This window comes from Phyllobates terribilis, unplaced genomic scaffold, assembly GCF_046119375.1.
Source record: "Phyllobates terribilis strain yellow unplaced genomic scaffold, ASM4611937v1 Scaffold_13__5_contigs__length_258822181, whole genome shotgun sequence".
Taxonomy (NCBI): domain Eukaryota; kingdom Metazoa; phylum Chordata; class Amphibia; order Anura; family Dendrobatidae; genus Phyllobates; species Phyllobates terribilis.
Window position 1 is genome coordinate 93,884,878 of NW_027362773.1, and position 17,477 is coordinate 93,902,354.

Genomic DNA, 17,477 nt, shown 5'->3' on the forward strand with positions numbered 1-17,477 from the left:
ATCCTGTGTTTCATGTTTCTCTGTTGAAAGGAGCTGATGTGTCGGATGGTGACGCCTCTGCCACTGTTCCTCCGGTGGTGGAGGACGGGGAATATGAAATTTCCCGCATCCTAAATTCTAGACGGTATAGAGGGAGTTTGCAGTATCTAGTCGCTTGGAAGGGTTTCGGACCCGAGGATAACTCATGGGTGAGGGCGGATGATGTTTCTGCTTCCAGACTTGTCAGAGCTTTTCACAGGAGGTTTCCTGATAAGCCTGGGCCTAGGGGATCCGGAGGATCCTCTTAGAAGAGGGGGTACTGTTAGAACTCTCCTGTTGGTTTTTTTCTTGTTTGCTGGTCACATGACCTTTTTTGCCTACTTAATCCGGCTCCGCCCTTCTGGCCTTGCTGGACTTCATTGTAATTATTACTCTTGAGCTAGCTTGGTGCTCTGTTACCTTTCTCTGTTAGTTTTGCTAGGTCTTCTGACCTCTATGTTCTATGTTGTGTGTTTGTCTTTTACTGCTACAATTTCTGCTAGGAGGTGTCCAACTTTATCCCAGTCCCTAGTTCTTGTAGGGATCCCTCCCTTGCATCTATAGGTCTTCGTGCAGACTAGCTGAGGACTTTAGCGGGTCTGATCGCAGGATCAGGTTCCCCGTTACATCGTAGGGATTCAATTTAGTTCTATTGTAGGGACAGATCTCCTGTCTTTCCTTAGTGCTTGTAGCAGATCATAACAGCAAGGTGATGTAACTCCCCACAGGAAGAGTGGAGCTTCAGGGCAGCGTGTATGGATGATGGTGGTTATAGTGCAGGTAGTCAGTAATGACACGGAGTCAGATAGTGCAGTCCCAGGTCTTTTACTCACAATTGTAGCAGTTCCAGATACAGGGCCAGTGTAGGGGCCCACGGCATTCTGTGTTCACGCAGTGAGGGGCTCGGTCGACCCTCAGGTAACTCCGGAGCATATTACAGGACCCCCTTCTGTGTGTCCTCTCTCTGGCCTGCTCCCTGCACCTCACACCAAGTAGCACTTTTATCCGGTGTCCTCGGGCCTTGGCGGGCGACGTGTGTTCCGTCCCCTGGGTCCTATGTGGCTACCTTCTTAGTGTACTGATGTGGACTTGTGGCCTGCAGTATTTGAAATGCTGCAGCCTCCGGTTTCCTAGTTGGGCCTTGTAGGTCTGTGCTAGTTGAGGGATCGGTTCCCCTTTTTTGGCCTGACCCCCCTACCTCCTAGCAGCGGCGGGCGTACGGGTGGCTTGCTGCACGGCCCGTACCCCTAGGGTCCCTTTACTCCTCATTCCTGGAGCCGTCCTGCTCCCGCTCCTCTCAGACTTGGGCCTCACAGGCGAGGCCTGCCTCCGGAGCAGAGCTCATACAGAGCCCCTGTTCCTGTCACTTCTCCTCCTCTCACTGTCTGACTGGAACTCCACACTGATCTAAGATGGTGTCTATTTCTTATAGCTCCTTTTCAAGTGCTCCCAGGATCTACGTCCTCCACCCATCCACCACTTAGTTCCCCCTCTCTAAGTGGTTCCTCCCCACTCCAGCCAGGGATCAGGGACTGTGCTCTCCCGTAGGAGCAATCTCGCCCTGTCCCCCGGAAATGTGGTGTAGTGAATGCAGGTGTTAGGGTCCCGAGCCATACTCCTTCCTTACCTGAGAGTGAGATGCCACACCTCGGGATGAGGTGCAATACCTCTGTGGCAACCAAACCCTCAAGGGCGCCACATATACAGGAATTGGGCCGTGTGTATATAGCACGGGGGTGTGTATACAGGAATGGGGCTGTGTATATAGCATCGGGGGGTGTGTGTATATAGCGTCGGGGTGTGTGTACATAGCGTCAGGGTGTGTGTATATAGCGTCAGGGTGTGTGTATATAGCGTCGGGGTGTGTACATGTGGCGCCCCTGAGGGTTCAGTCGCCACAGGGGTACTGCACCTCAGATGAGGTGTGGTATCTCCTCTTCCAGGCAAGGATGGAGCATCTCTCAGGACCCCACTTCACCATTCAACACTACACCACTCTTGTCCTGAAGTGGGCCTAAATGCACCAGGGTGCTGTCCCGGCCCGGGATAGAGGAGATGGGGGGAACCAAAAGATAGGGGGAACCATGTAGTGGGTGAGGGTGGAGGACACACTTTTAGGAAACACTTATTCATTCATATTTAATCTACGGCCATCTTAAGTTCAAGGTCTTTGATTGTGATCTTCGTCCCTGATTGCGGTCTTCGTCTCGGATTGCGGTAGTCTGCCAGAGCCCATCAAAAGGCTGCATCCGACTGAAGATTCACGGTCCTCGTTTACTGGCCTTGAGACAAGGAGCTGGTTAGAGCTAACCACTGTCTCTACCCGGTCAAGGTCCTTACCTAAGAAGGCCTGGAGGGGAGCGGAGGAGATAGGCTCCACAGGCAAAAGGATCCCAGGGGGATACGGACGGAGCGGCTTACGCCACCTGTATTCTTTATTCTGGCCTAGTCAGAGGGACTCCTGCTGCAAGAGGGGTGACCGGCCCCCGACATCTGACTTTGTTACTTCACGTCTCAGTCAGAAAACCCCGGAGGTTTAGTGGATCCCGGGGGGGGATACGGACGGAGCGGCCTACACCACCTGTATCTCTCTACCAGCGGTTATCCAGTGGGACCCGGCCTTACACCTTGTTCTAGCCACACATACAGTCAGGAGAAGACTTAGTGGGAGAACTGACCAAGGAGAGGAACACACACCAGAGGGGTCTCGACAGGTGCTCCTGATCTCCCTGGGAAGTGCTGGACCCCCTTCCCGGTGGCCGCAGTACGCCGTGAGGCGCAGAGGGAAGCTTTGCGGCTGAAACTTCATCAAGTGAGTAAAAACCCTGGATGACTTCACACACCGCCTCAGCCTGCTATTTCCCGCGTGGCACTGCACCCACCATTCCTCCTCACACTGCCCTGAGGCCAGCTCCTCCTGTGGGGAGCCTTCCCATCTTAGCTGCCCGTAACACCGGCCTCAGTGGACTGAAGCAGCGCTGGTGCCCATCACCGGAAACCGCAGGTGGCGTAGTTGAAATACCACTCTTACTTGAAAGCCCATTAAATCTTTTATGTGACCGCCCTGGGCACGGACCGGATCCAGGCCACGACTGCATCCCCCCTGACCCCTACGCTGACCCGGCTCCGAGTAACCCCATTTCCCAGGGAGGGCTAGAGCGTCACAAACTTGGCGTAGTCGGCAGGATTGCGTGCCCGCAGCAACGGAAGAAGATACCCCATTGCCGACGGGTACTGTGCGCCTTTTCACAAAAAGACTGTCGTTTCCCACTCAATGTGGCGCCCACCCAAGAAGAATGGACGCCATTATGTGCAAAAACAACAGCAACCAAAGTCCTCTCATCGTGGGCCTGGCTCCCCAATGGCGCCAAAAGTGCAGACCGCCCCCTCCAGCAGAGACAGTCTGCATAGTAGTGTCCGTCAAGACGGATGGGACGTCCCAAGGAGTGCCCGTCAGCCAGCCACCCTGGAGCCGCCCCAAAAGAAGGAGGAGAAACAGACCGCACCCAGCAGCAAAGATGGAAGCAGCGAGAGAGATGTCCTCCGACGCTGGCCCACCTGCTGCTACTACCTCCCTCGGTATGGAGGGAATCCACCTGACCACGGAGGAGGCCGAGTTCCTCCGTGAAGAAATGCAGGACCTGATCCGGAGGGTTGAAGAGGCCCAGCGACTGGTTGCCGCAGAGTGGAGAGAGGAGGTGTTGCGGAGGATCCGGGACCGCCGCCAGAGCTCGTTGCGCCTGTTAAGTGAGGCTCCAGCCCAGGCGGAAGAAGCCCAGGAGGCCCCCGTGCAGCCCAAGTGCGGGTAAGGCAAAAACCCCTATCCCGGGTGCGGGACACACTGAAGCCCTCCTAAGCATCCTGCCGGCACCCCTATCCCTGGGCGCCGTCGTATGGGAGCAGCTCCTGGCTCCAGAGGCTGAGGCCCAAGCCACCGCCACAGTCTGGGATCTGCTATGCCTCCCGACCCCCGATCCGGAGGCGCCTGCATGAACCTGGGTGTCCACCTGCCCCAACCCGGACTGGTCCGCACCAGAAGAGGGTCCGCAGCAGCCCCCGGTATTGCCGCTCCCTGCACCACCGGTCACCTGCCAAGCGGCCGAGGAGTTTGCCTGGGACAACCGGGGGGCGATCTAATAGGTTTCCCCCGGGAGACCCGGGCCGAAGCGCAGAGGCGAGAGGAGTTCTGCAGAAAGGAGCTCCTCCAGCTCGACAAGGAGCGTCGTAACAGGAGGATCCGTTGCGAGCGCCTGGAGGTGCGCACCAAGGCTGCCAAGTCGCAGGCCCGCCGGGAGGAGGCCACCCGTCCAAGCCCACGGGAGGAAGGCGTTATTGTGCCTTTCCACCAGGAGGCGGGATGGGGCTTCATTCGGAGCCCACAATTCAGCCGGGACGTCTTTGTCAACCGGCGAGACGTCGAATCACGGCTGGAGCAGGGTCACACAAGCCGGAACCTCTACTCGGGTGATTTAGTATCCTTCTCCCGCCACCACGGGGAGCGTGGGTGGTATGCCCTGGACGTCCACAGGGTGTTCAAGGAGGATGCCCCCACTCTCCTACCCACAGAGCACCGGTCGGACTCCGTTGGCAAAAATGAGCCTTTTCCCCGGTGGGGATACCACTTTTAAGCAGCCCTGGAGGTTGCACCTTCTTGTTGTGTGAACTTTTGTTTTTCATGTTTTGATTCACCCGGACTCAGTTCATAGAGACATTTGTCCCTGCGGACGTTGAGCAAGAGACAGACTCTTTTGTATATAGTTCCGCACCTGTTTGGGTGCTCCCTATTGGTTTTATGCAAGACCACTACCACTTCTACTTCTACCTCAGACCTCAGAAGCAAAACCTGTCTGGAGTGGCTCTACTGGAGGTCCAACTCAGGATCTCCATGCCCTGCAGCCACCCCAGGTCCTACGTTGAGGGTTTGGGACAGGTCCCTCATGCTGCTGAACTGACACTTTCTACCGTATTTTCTACAGAACTGTCTACTTGCATAATGTCTCTTTAATGTCTTCCATACTTGCATAATGTCTCTTTGATGTTTTTCTATATTTAAACTATATTTATATGTTATGCAACGTTCAAGTATCCTAACCTCCCATAAAGGGAAGATTGTTATACTGTTTATAAAAACATTGAATGTCTGTACCACCTTTACTCTTCTGCAGCATGCGGACGTGCTGTGTTTCACCGGGGGGGAATGTGGCGCCCCTGAGGGTTCAGTCGCCACAGGGGTACTGCACCTCAGACGAGGCATGGTATCTCCTCTTCCAGGTAAGGATGGAGCATCTCTCAGGACCCCACTTCACCATTCAACACTACACCACTCCTGTCCTGAAAGGGGCCTAAATGCACCAGGGTGCTGCCCCGGCCCGGGATAGAGGAGATGGGGGGAACCAAAAGATAGGGGGAACCATGTAGTGGGTGAGGGTGGAGGACACACTTTTAGGAAACACTTATTCATTCATATTTAATCTACGGCCATCTTAAGTTCAAGGTCTTTGATTGTGATCTTCGTCCCTGATTGCGGTCTTCATCTCTGATTGCGGTAGTCTGCCAGAGCCCATCAAAAGGCTGCATCCGACTGAAGATACATGGTCCTCGTTCTCTGGCCTTGAGACGAGGAGCGGGTTAGAGTTAACCACTGTCTCTACCCGGTCAAGGTCCTTACCTAAGAAGGCCTGGAGGGGAGCGGAGGAGATAGGCTCCACAGGCAAAAGGATCCCAGGGGGATACGGACGGAGCGGCTTACGCCACCTGTATTCTTTATTCTGGCCTAGTCAGAGGGACTCCTGCTGCAAGAGGGGTGACCGGCCCCCGACATCTGACTTTGTTACTTCACGTCTCAGTCAGAAAAGCCCGGAGGCTTAGTGGATCCCGGGGGGGATACGGACGGAGCGGCCTACACCACCTGTATCTCTCTACCTGCGTTTATCCAGTGGGACCCGGCCTTACACCTTGTTCTAGCCACACATACAGTCAGGAGAAGACTTAGTGGGAGAACTGACCAAGGAGAGGAACACACACCAGAGGGGTCTCGACAGGAGCTCCTGATCTCCCTGGGAAGTGCTGGACCCCCTTCCCGGTGGCCGCAGTACGCCGTGAGGAGCAGAGGGAAGCTTTGCGGCTGAAACTTCATCAAGTGAGTAAAAACCCTGGATGACTTCACACACCGCCTCAGCCTGTTATTTCCTGCGCGGCACTCCACCCACCATTCCTCCTCACACTGCCCTGAGTCCTGCTCCGCCTGCGGGGAGCCGTCCCATCTTAGCTGCCTGTAACACCGGCCTCAGTGGACTGAAGCAGCGCTGGTACCCATCACCGGAAACCGCAGGTGGCGTAGTCGAAATACCACTCTTACTTGAAAGCCCATTAAATCTTTTATGTGACCGCCCTCGGCACGGACCGGGTCCAGGCCACGACTGCGTCCCCCCTGACCCCTACGCTGACCCGGCTCTGAGTAATTCCTTTTCCCAGGGAGGGCTAGAGCGTCACATACACAGGAATGCGGCCGTGTACGTAGCACCAGGGTGTGTATACAGGAATGGGGCTGTGTATATAGCACCTGGGTGTGTATACAGGAATGGGGCCGTGTATATAGGACCAGGGTGTGTACACAGGAATGGGGCCGTGTACATAGCATCGGGGTGTGTATATTGAAATGGGATCGTATATATAGCACTGGGGTGTGTATACAGGAATGGGGCTGTGTATACAGGAATGGGGCTGTGTATATAGCACCAGGGTGTGTATACAGGAATGGGGCTGTGTATATAGCACTGGGGTGTGTATACAGGAATGGGGCTGTGTGTATACAGGAATGGGGCTGTGTATATAGCACCAGGGTGTGTATACAGGAATGGGGCTGTATACATAGCACTGGGGTGTGTATACAGGAATGGGGCTGTATATATAGCACTGGGGTGTGTATACAGGAATGGGGCTGTGTGTATACAGGAATGGGGCTGTATATATAGCACTGGGGTGTGTATACAGGAATGGGGCTGTATATATAGCACTGGGGTGTGTATACAGGAATGGGGCTGTGTATATAGCACTGGGATGTGTATACAGGAATGGGGCTGTGTATACAGGAATGGGGCTGTGTATACAGGAATGGGGCTGTGTATATAGCACTGGGGTGTGTATACAGGAATGGGGCTGTGTATACAGGAATGGGGCTGTGTATATAGCACCTGGGTGTGTATACAGGAATGGGGCTGTGTATATAGCACTGGGGTGTGTATACAGGAATGGGGCTGTGTACATAGCATCGGGGTGTGTATACAGGAATGGGGCCGTATATATAGCACTGGGCTGTGTATACAGGAATGGGGCTGTGTATATAGCACCGGGGTATGTACACAGGAATGGGGCTGTAAATATAGCACTGGGGTGTGTATATAGCACCAGGGTGTGTATACAGGAATGGGGCTGTGTATACAGGAATGGGGCCGTGTACTTAGCACCGGGGTGTGTATACAGGAATGGGGCCGTGTATATAGCACCGGGCTGTGTGTATATAGCACCGGACTGTGTGTATATACAGTGCCGTATTTGCCCTTAGGCACTTGTAGGCATGTGCCTAGGGCACCGGAATTCGGGGAGGGCGGCGCCTGAGCGTGTTTTTTTCTTGTGGTTTTTTTTTTTTTTTTGGTTCATGCCCCGAGCCGGCCGGGTGGCTCCGCCCCCCCGGTCATCGCGCCCTCTCACCCTCCGGTCACGCCCACCCACCTCACCTCTCTAGTCTGCTCTGCTCGCTGCTGCGATCTGGAAAGAAGAGGAGGAGCCCGGGCACTTGAAGTTCCTGCGGAGGCCCGGGCAGCACATCGCTGGCGGCGGCTCATCTCAGCAGGCAGCGCCGGTAATTGTGTCCTGCTGTGATGTGCCATTGCGCCGACACTGCCACCCGGGCCGTGGTGCCGATGCATGATGCTGGCTGAGGAGCTGCCACTTCTGCAGACAGTCTGCTCTGCAGCATAATTGATGATGGCGGGCGGCAGGCGGCGAGGCGGGCGGCAGGATCATAGTTTAGGCGCAGGCGCGCAGTCAGCAGCTCCCGCCGGTACTGTGTTCTGTGCTGTGCACAGACAGTACAGCCAGCGGGCAGCAGTGCCAGCCTGACAGAGCCCAGACTTCCTGAGTCTCTGACTAGTCTCAGACTCTGAGGAGTCTGACTAGTCTGTGACTGTTGTCATTGGTCAGACATGATGGCAGGCAGCAGCAGGGAGGGACACAGTGGGGTCTGAATCCCAGACATGGGCTGCATCAGGCACTGCAGCATTGCATATGGGCCATATGCAATGCTGCAGTGCCTGCTGCAGCCCAGTTCTGTGTGGGCCGCTCCCATCCCCCCCCACTCCTATATACAATGCTGCAGCCCTGTGGTCTGTGTGGGCCGCTCCCATTCCCCCCCACCCCCATATACAATGCTGCAGCCTTGTGGTCTGTGTGGGCCGATCCCACCCCCATATGCAATGCTGCAGCCCTGTGGTCTGTGTGGGCCGCTCCCATCCCCTCCACCCCCATATGCAATGCTGCAGCCCTGTGGTCTGTGTGGGCCGCTCCCACCCCCCCCACCCCCATATGCAATGCTGCAGCCCTGTGGTCTGTGTGGGCCGCTCCCATCCCCCCCACCCCCATAGGCAATGCTGCAGCCCTGTGGTCTGTGTGGGCCGCTCCCATCCCCCCCACCCCCATAGGCAATGCTGCAGCCCTGTGGTCTGTGTGGGCCGCTCTCACCCCCCCACCACCCTAACCTTTTATATGTGCTACACGGAATGGGGGGGGGGGGGGGGGCTACATGAAACTTGGGGAAACGGCCACGACGGGGGGGGAAGATATTGGATGCGAGGGGGGCACGACGTGGGGGGGACGTGACGGGGGGTGAGGGTGGGCGTGACCGGGGGGGGGGCGACCACTGACAGTGCCTAGGGCAGCAGAAACTCCAAATACGGCCCTGACTCCATAGATGGTGCTGTGGTCCATATTCATACACGGAGCATGATGGCCACAAGAAGAAGATGGTCAGCGGCTTAGCAGTGCCGGGAAATGGATTTTTTGGACAGAGTGAGGGGGCTGGTGGTGCAGAGGGTGGAAGCAGCAGGGGACATTATGTCTTATTCCAGTAGAAAATTATATTTTATGGAAATGACTCTTTAAAATGTAGAAAGTCTTTGTCACCAGTGACAGTGACGGTAAATGGATCCCCTTCTCTGTGATGTGATGAAAGTGGCGCTGTCACCATTCATCGTCTCGGAGGCCTGACAAGACACGGAGACGAGAGTGAAGTCTTATTCCATGGAGAACCCTCGATGCTTTATCAGAGGCCTTCTGACAATGGAGCAGATCATCCAGGCGATACTCAGTCACTTTCACAAAGAGGGTGGAAAGAGGACGCAGCGCGGAGGGATCTGGTGTCAGTCCAGGCAGGGATAGAAGCCTTTTCATCCACAGACACTGCTCCCATTTATCCTGCCTCCCGTTATCTGACTTCTGATGAAAATATCAGTTCTTTATGTGCCGGGCTGAAAGGCGTCACGTGCTTCATAACGTGATGAGTCCTGATAAAGACGCTTCAGTGGAAAAGGAAAATGATACCTACAATAGATGTACAGTAAACATCTGAGCTGGCCGCCTCAGGACTGGAGGGATGCCAGATTATCAGGTTCTCTCGACTAATGGATCTTCTTTATTAAAATGTAGAAAGTTCCACATCAATGAAGTCTTTGTAGGTAAAATCTTGTGGGATATTGAGAATTATAGAGTAGGGTGGTTTACAGAAAAGGTCATATCTCCATAAACCTGCTGATACGTAGTTCAAGGGGTCAGATCTATAGACCACCAGGATGAGGATGCATAGGTCAGATTAGTAGACGATCACAATACAGCTCCACAGGTCAGATCCAAAGACCACCAGATCACAGCTCCACAGGTCAGAACCATAGACCACGAGGACACCGGGCTACAAGTCAGATCAATAGACCACCAACTCACAGCTCTACAGGTAAGATCCATAGACCACCAGAACATAGGTCCACAAGTCAGAACCATAGACTACCAGGACACAAGTCCACGTCTCAGATCCATAGACCACCATGACATAACTCCATGGTCAGATCCATAGTCTACCAGTACACAAGTCCATAGATGAGAACCATAGACGACCAAAACACAAGTCCACAAGTCATTTCCATTGAAAACTATAACACACCTCCACGTGTGGGAACCACATACGACCAGAATACAGGTCCACGGTTCAGATCCATAGACCACCAGAATGCTGGTCTACAGATAAGAATCATAGAGCACCAGAACAGAGCTCCAAGGGTCAGATCCATAGACCACCAGGACACAGGTCCACAGATGAGAACCAAAGAGGATCAGGACACAGCTTCTCAAGACAGTTCCATTGACCACTAGAATACAGCTCCACGTGTCAGAACCATAGATGACGAGAGTACAGGTCCGCGGCTCAGATCCATAGACTACCAGAACACAGCTCCACAGGTCAGATCCATAAACTACCAGAGCATACCTCCACAGGTCAGATCCATAGACCACCTAAGCATACCTCCACAGGTCAGATCTATAGACTACCAGGACACAGGTCCATATATAACCATAGATCTCATAGACAACCAGAACACAGGTCCACAAGTCAGAACCATAACAGACCAGAATACAGGTCCACGTCTCAGATCCACAGACCAGCAGAGTCTTATGTATAATATCCATCGTAAATCACATGTTACTGTTACCTAAAACAATTCGCTCAATGTTACATGATAATCAGAGGAATTCCAGCAGGGTTTAATTCTTGTGATTACTGCAATTCACCAGGAGAAAAATATTGAGATCACAACTTTTTCCAGTGACTTTTTCATGGCCAAAAAATAGTCTTAAGAGCATAATGCCTTCATAAACACACAGGGGCTCGCTACAATGTCATCATGGGGCCAATAATTCTATATGGATATGGTCACTGTATCACCTGTATATACCTGTATTACAGCATATATAGGTACTCTGTATATGCTGTAATGTCACCGGTGATCACTGTATTACCTGTACACTATATACAGGGCTCCTGTGTATAATGTCACCAATGATAATATTAGTGTTATTAGTATTGTGTTTATTATTAATGATCACTATTGTATTATTCGGTCACTATGTGGTGGTAATATATGATCTGGTCATGGTGTGTAGGTATTTGTTCCTTGTATGTGGTATTATTCGGTCACTGTGGTGGTAATACATGGTCTGGTCATGGTGTGACAGTATTATTCGGTTTCTATGTGGCCTGGTCATGGTGGTGAGGTATTTGTTCCTTGTATGTGGTATTATTCGGTCACTGTGGTAGTAATATATGGTCTGGTCATGCTGTGATGGTATTATTCGATCACTATATGGTGGTAATATATGATCTTGTCATGACATGACAGTATTATTCATTCCCTATGTGGTCTGGTCATGGTGTGACAGTATTATTCAGTCACTATGTGGAGGTAATATGTGGTCTTGTCATGGTGTGACTGTATTAATCGCCTGTATGTGGTATTTGGTCACTATGTGGTGGTAATATGTGGTCTGGTCATAGTGTGGCGGTATTTGTTCCTTGTATGTGGTATTATCCGGTCACAATGTGGTGTTAATATGTAGTCTGGTCACGGTGTGGCGGTATTTATCCCTTGTATGTGGTGGTATTGGTCTTGGTATAGTGGATTGTGTTGTGTATGGCGGCCATTTGTTCTCTCTGATATCAATAAGGGGAAGATTCTTGATTTCCAATAGAGATTAAATACTTGGATGTTTAACCCCTCTCTGTCCCCTGACTATTACACAGTAGCAAATATGCACTTACAGGTGTTCTATGGTGAAAACAAATAATCACCTATCCTAAGGCCTCGTTCACACGTTCAGTATTTGGTCAGTATATTACATAAGTATTTGTAAGCTAAAACCAGGAGTGGGTGATAAATGCAGAAGTGGTGACGTGTTTCTATTATACTTTTCCCCTGATTGTTCCACTCCTGGTTTTGGCTTACAAATACTGATGTAAAATACTGACCAAATACTGAATGTAGCCAAAGGATAAGTGATAAATTATTGATTGGTGGGGGGCGACTGCCGGGACCTGCACCGATCTGCAGAATGTGGAGCTTTTATCCTCATTAGTATGGAGCGGCATGTGCATCTCGACCACTGATCCATTCATTATCGAAGGGGTTGCACTTGGCTTTTTTTGGAAGCCCCCAAAGAGGATGAATGGCGCTGCGGTCAGACATCCCACCTGCCGCTTCATTTTAAAATGGGGATAAAAATTCCCCATTCTTCCGATCGGTGCGGTTTCCAATGCTAGGATTCGACCAATCAATAAGTTATCACCTATCTAACCTGTGGATCGGTGATGATTTGTTTTCATCAAAAGGACCCTTTAATGCAAACTACAGTAATTCTGTGTACATCCCAGTTACAGTATGTGCACAGTAGATGTGCAGGAGCCGCTTGTGTTTTACAGTCGATGCTCCACTATAACAGGAATAATGGCTGGTATTTGCATATAGATATAGGGTGGGCCCTTAGAGTCAATTTTCCCTGTGGGCCCCAGACACCCCAGTCCGACTCTGATCATAGGTATATCATGAATCAATGGATTTCTCTTACCTAGTCCTTCTGACTCAAACAAACACGTCTCCCCGACGCCAATACTCCGGCACCAGGACAGGAAGTTTGCTGTGTTGTCTCTTGCAAAGAAGGACCCCGGTGGGGCATTGGCACGGTACGGTATCCTCTTAGTTGGCAGATCCTGCGGAAACAACAAGAAGTTAGAAATGGAGTTGCCTGGTTATGCAGTGATAATATATGTAAAGCAAACCTGTTCTTTCAGGTGACTGATTAGATTAAGCTGCTGTGTGTGTACATGAGGAATAACACTTACTGGCTATTTTATCCTGCACTTTTTCATAGTTTTTCCCTCTGCCGGCTCTAAATTTCTGTTGTCTCTGAGCCGGTGGGTGGAGAGTAATCGCTACGATGTCTCCCATATACAGCACACACAAACATGAGATGATTCTCACTTTCCTGTCTCTGTTTAACACATGATCAAGAGCAGCAATAATCTGCAAGACTTTAAATAGCAATACTAAACAGTGTAGTTGTGAGTCCAGCACTTGGGTGAGAAAACACTTTCTTTCTGCTTCTTTATTTCACTCTGCTCCTCCCCCCTCTCCATAGACTTCAATATGCAGCTGTAATCTGGTCAGTCAGTGAGCAGACAGTCCCTCATGTTCTGACCGAAATTTGTTCTGTTCTGGATCGAAATTTGGCCTCATATTTACCATAAAAAATTAAAGCGTATGTCACTACTACTTCAGAGCTCATTACTTTTGCAGTATTACAATTAAAGACTGTTTAACCCCTTTACCGAGGGTGGTTTACACGTTAATGACCGGGCCAATTTTTACAATTCTGACCACTGTCACTTTATGAGGTAATTACTCTGAAACGCTTCAACGGATCTCACTGATTCTGAGATTGTTTTTTCTGACATATTGTACTTCATGATAGTGGCGAAATTTCTTCGATATGACTTGCGTTTATTTGTGAAAAAAACGGAAATTTGGCGAAAATTTAGCAACTTCCAAACTTTGAATTTTCATGCCCTTAAATCAGAGAGATATGTTACACAAAATAGTTAATAAATAACATTTCCCATTATGTATACTTTACATCAGCACAATTTTGGAACCAAAATTTTTTTTTGTTCGGAAGTTATAAAGGGTTAAAAGTTGACCAGCGATTTCTAATTTTTCAAACAAAATTTACAAAACCATTTTTTTAGGGACCACATCACATTTGAAGTAACTTTGAGGGACCTTTTATAACAGAAAATACCCAAACGTGACACCATATTAAAAACTGCACCCCTCAAGGTGCTCAAAACCGCATTCAAGAAATGTATTAACCCTTCCGGTGCTACACAGGAATTTTTGGAATGTGGAAGAAAACAAACTTTTTCCCACAAACAATTTACTTTAGACCCAACTTTTTTTTATTTTCGCAAGGGTAACAGGAAAAAATGGACCGCAAAATTTCTTGTGCAATTTCTCCTGAACACGCAGATACCCCATATGTGGGGGAAAACCAATGTTTGGTCGCACGGCAGGGCCCGGAAGGGAAGGTGCGCCATTTGACTTTTTGAATGTAAAATTTGCTTGAATAATTAGTGGATGCCATGTGGCCCCTGAAGTGCCTAAACAGTGGAAAGCCCCCAAAAGTGACACAATTTTAGAAAAATAGACCCCTCAGGGAAGTTGTCTAGATGTGTAGTGATCACCTTGATCCCCCAAGTGCTTCACAGAAGTTTATAACGTGGAGCCATGAAAATAAAAAAAATCCCATTTTTCCCACAAAAAAATTTTTTAGCCCCAATTTTTTTATTTTCTAAGGGATAACAGGAGAAAATGGACTCCAAAATTTGTTGTGCAATTTCTCCTGAGCACACAGATACCCCATATGTTGGGGAAAACTATTGTTTGGGCGCACAGCAGGGCTCAGAAAGGAAGAAGGAGTGACATTTTGGAACGCAGACTTTGATGGAATGGTCTGTGGGTGTCATATCGCGTTTGGAGAGCCCCTGTTGTGCCTAAGCAGTGGAAAACCCCCACAAGGGACCCTATTTTGGAAACTAGACCCCTCAAGGAATTTAATTCTGTGAAGCACCTACAGGTGCGTCACAGAATTTTACAACGTGAACCTGTAAAAATGAAAAAAAAAAAATTCCCTACAAAAGTGTTGTTTTAGCCCCCAATTTTTTTCATTTTCACAAGGATAGCAGGAGAAAATGGACCCCAAAATTTGTTGCGCAAGTTTTCCTACATACGCCGATACCCCATATGTGGTCGAAAACTACTTTTGATGCACAGTGCAAAGCTCAGAAGGGAAAAAGCACCATATTGGAGTTCAGATTTTGCTGGACTGGTTTGAGGGTGCCATTTCACATTGACAGAGCTCGTGAGGTGCCAGAACAGCAGATCCCCCCCTAAGAGACCCAATTTTACAAACTACACCTCAATGAATTAATCTAGGGGTGCAGTGAGATAATTAACACCACAGGTGGATCATAGAATTTTATGCCATTGGGCAGTGAAGAAAATCTAATTACAATTTTACCACTAAAATTTTGTTCTAGTCCCAAATTTTACATTTTCACACTGGGTAATGAGTAAAAATGGCACCAAAATTTGTCCCACAATTTCTGCTGAATGTAGAAATACCTCATATATGGCTGTACAGTATTTAGCCACACAGAGAGACTCGGAAGGGACGGAGTGCTATTTGCCTCCTGGAGTGCAGATTTTTCTAGAATAGTATGAGGACTTCATATACAGAACCCCTAAATTGTAGAATTTGCAGAATCCTCCCTCAAGTGACCCCATTTTGGAAATCATACCCCTTTGTGAATTTATCTACAGATGTAGTGACGATTTTGACTTCATGGGTCTTTTCAAGAAACAAGCAGCAGTGGATGTTGCTGAGTGAAAATTGCAAACTGCCGTTGTAGTGACCAGTACATTGTAGTGACCAGCTCGTGCTTCTGGAAACATGCACCTGTAAATTAGGAGGGCTCTCATCGCTACAGAAATGCCAAACATGTGGACGCTAACTGCGGTTTAGGCACACACTGGAGCTCAGAAGGGAGGGGGGGCATATGGATTTGAGAGTGCAGAATTTTCTCAATTTCTTTTGGGTGGTGATGAGCCATGGGGCTTTTCTAGAGCCTTTGTGCTACCAGTAACGTGGAAGCCCCCTATATTTCCATTGACAGATGACAGATCTGAGTGGGGACTTGCTTTTTTTGTGGATGGAGTTGAAACTTTTATTGGGAACATTTTACGTAACTTTTGGGATCACATTTATCCATCGCTTTATGCTGAGCACTGATAATGATATCCGATTAACATGATTCAGATGAACCTCCCAGGGATCCATTCACTATAATGAGGCAGCAGAGTTACTCTGGACTCCGTCTGGCCTCTGTTGAGCTGTGTCCTTTTCAGAAGTGCACAAAACTGTGGGCGACGGCACTTTAATGCACACCTAATAAAAAAACGGACGCTGACAGATCATAGGCCAGGCAGTGTCCTCAGTGCCTCTATCTGCCTGATTATAGGGACTCTTCTGTCGGGGGTTCCGTCTGAATCACGTATTTCAGAGATTTACATGGAAACCCTGGTGTAAGCGCTCAGTGCAGAGCACAGGCTAAATGTGAGCTAAGCCTTACTGCGATCTTTGGGAGGCAGAATGGACAAATCAACAGCAGGTAAAGAATTGGTTTTATTTATTTTTTACGCCGTTCCTCATGCGGTATAATTAGACGATTTTATTCTTCGGCTTGGTGCAATTACAGTGATACCAGATTTATATCGGGTTTTTATGTTTGGCTGCTGTCACACACTAAAAGACGCTTTTTATTGAAAAAAATAATTTTTGCATCGCCATATCTTGAGAGGTATAATTTTTCCATATTGTGGCCGACAGAGTCATGGGACTGCTTGTTTTTTGTGGGACGACTTGTCGTTTTTACTGGTACCATTTTCGGGCATGTGACATTTTTTGATCACTTTCTATTCTGATTTTTGGAAGGCAGAATGAAAATAAAAATATTTATTTATGGGTACAATATATTTTTATGTTTTCTGTGATTTTTTAAAAAATATTTTTACTATTTTTTTTGCATTTTTTTTTTTACTTTTTCTTACTTTTACACTTTGTCCCCTATGGGACTTTCACAGGCAAACTTGTTAGATCATGCACTGCACATGATCTACCAAGTTTCCTAGCTCTGGTGACCCAGATGTCGTCATGACAACATCGGGTCACCATGGCAACGATCGGTACCCCGCAATGATGTCGCTGGGTCTCCGATCGAAAGGCAGAGGGACTTTCTACCCTCTGCCTGCATGCCAATTGCTGAGATTGCAGCGATCACAGCATTTAGCGAGTTAAAGTGCCGGGAGCGGTGCCACTGAGTGCCGAGTGTCAGCTGTCAGAATCAGCTGACACCCACGCAGTGATTGCGTGCGCACAGCCTCTGTGCACGCAAAATCGCCTAGACGTGTCCGTCCGTCCCTCGTCAATAAGTACCAGGCCACAGGGATGTATGGATCATATGTCTCGCGTCAGAAAGGGGTTAATGAATAACTGGCATTTTATTTTTCTTCCCTATAAATCAATAGTACACATGAAAATAAGCAACTTTGTAATAGATCTTATCAGAGAAATTTTTCTTCTTTCTCCTCCTGGGCTGATCATTCATTCTCAATTCATGGGTAAAATCTGTCTTCAGTGAATACAAATGTATCCATTACTGTGCTAGGAGATGACACTTGGTGCTTATAAAGCTCTATAGTGAACTGTAAGTGCAGTTTCAGGAGAACTTGCAGCAGAATGTCTGT

The 17,477-nt window shown here is 49.2% G+C and overlaps 1 protein-coding gene across 5 annotated transcripts in view; it reads right to left on the reverse strand.

Annotated features, from left to right (window-relative positions):
• Window positions 1–17,477, reverse strand: part of GAS2 (growth arrest specific 2) — a 204,183-nt gene that overhangs the window by 101,103 nt on the left and 85,603 nt on the right. For all 5 annotated transcript variants that reach the window (XM_073659462.1, XM_073659464.1, XM_073659466.1 and 2 more), the window contains exon 4: window positions 12,685–12,826. In XM_073659462.1, coding sequence (XP_073515563.1) covers window positions 12,685–12,826 — 142 coding nt within the window. The remainder of the gene's footprint in view (window positions 1–12,684; window positions 12,827–17,477) is intronic.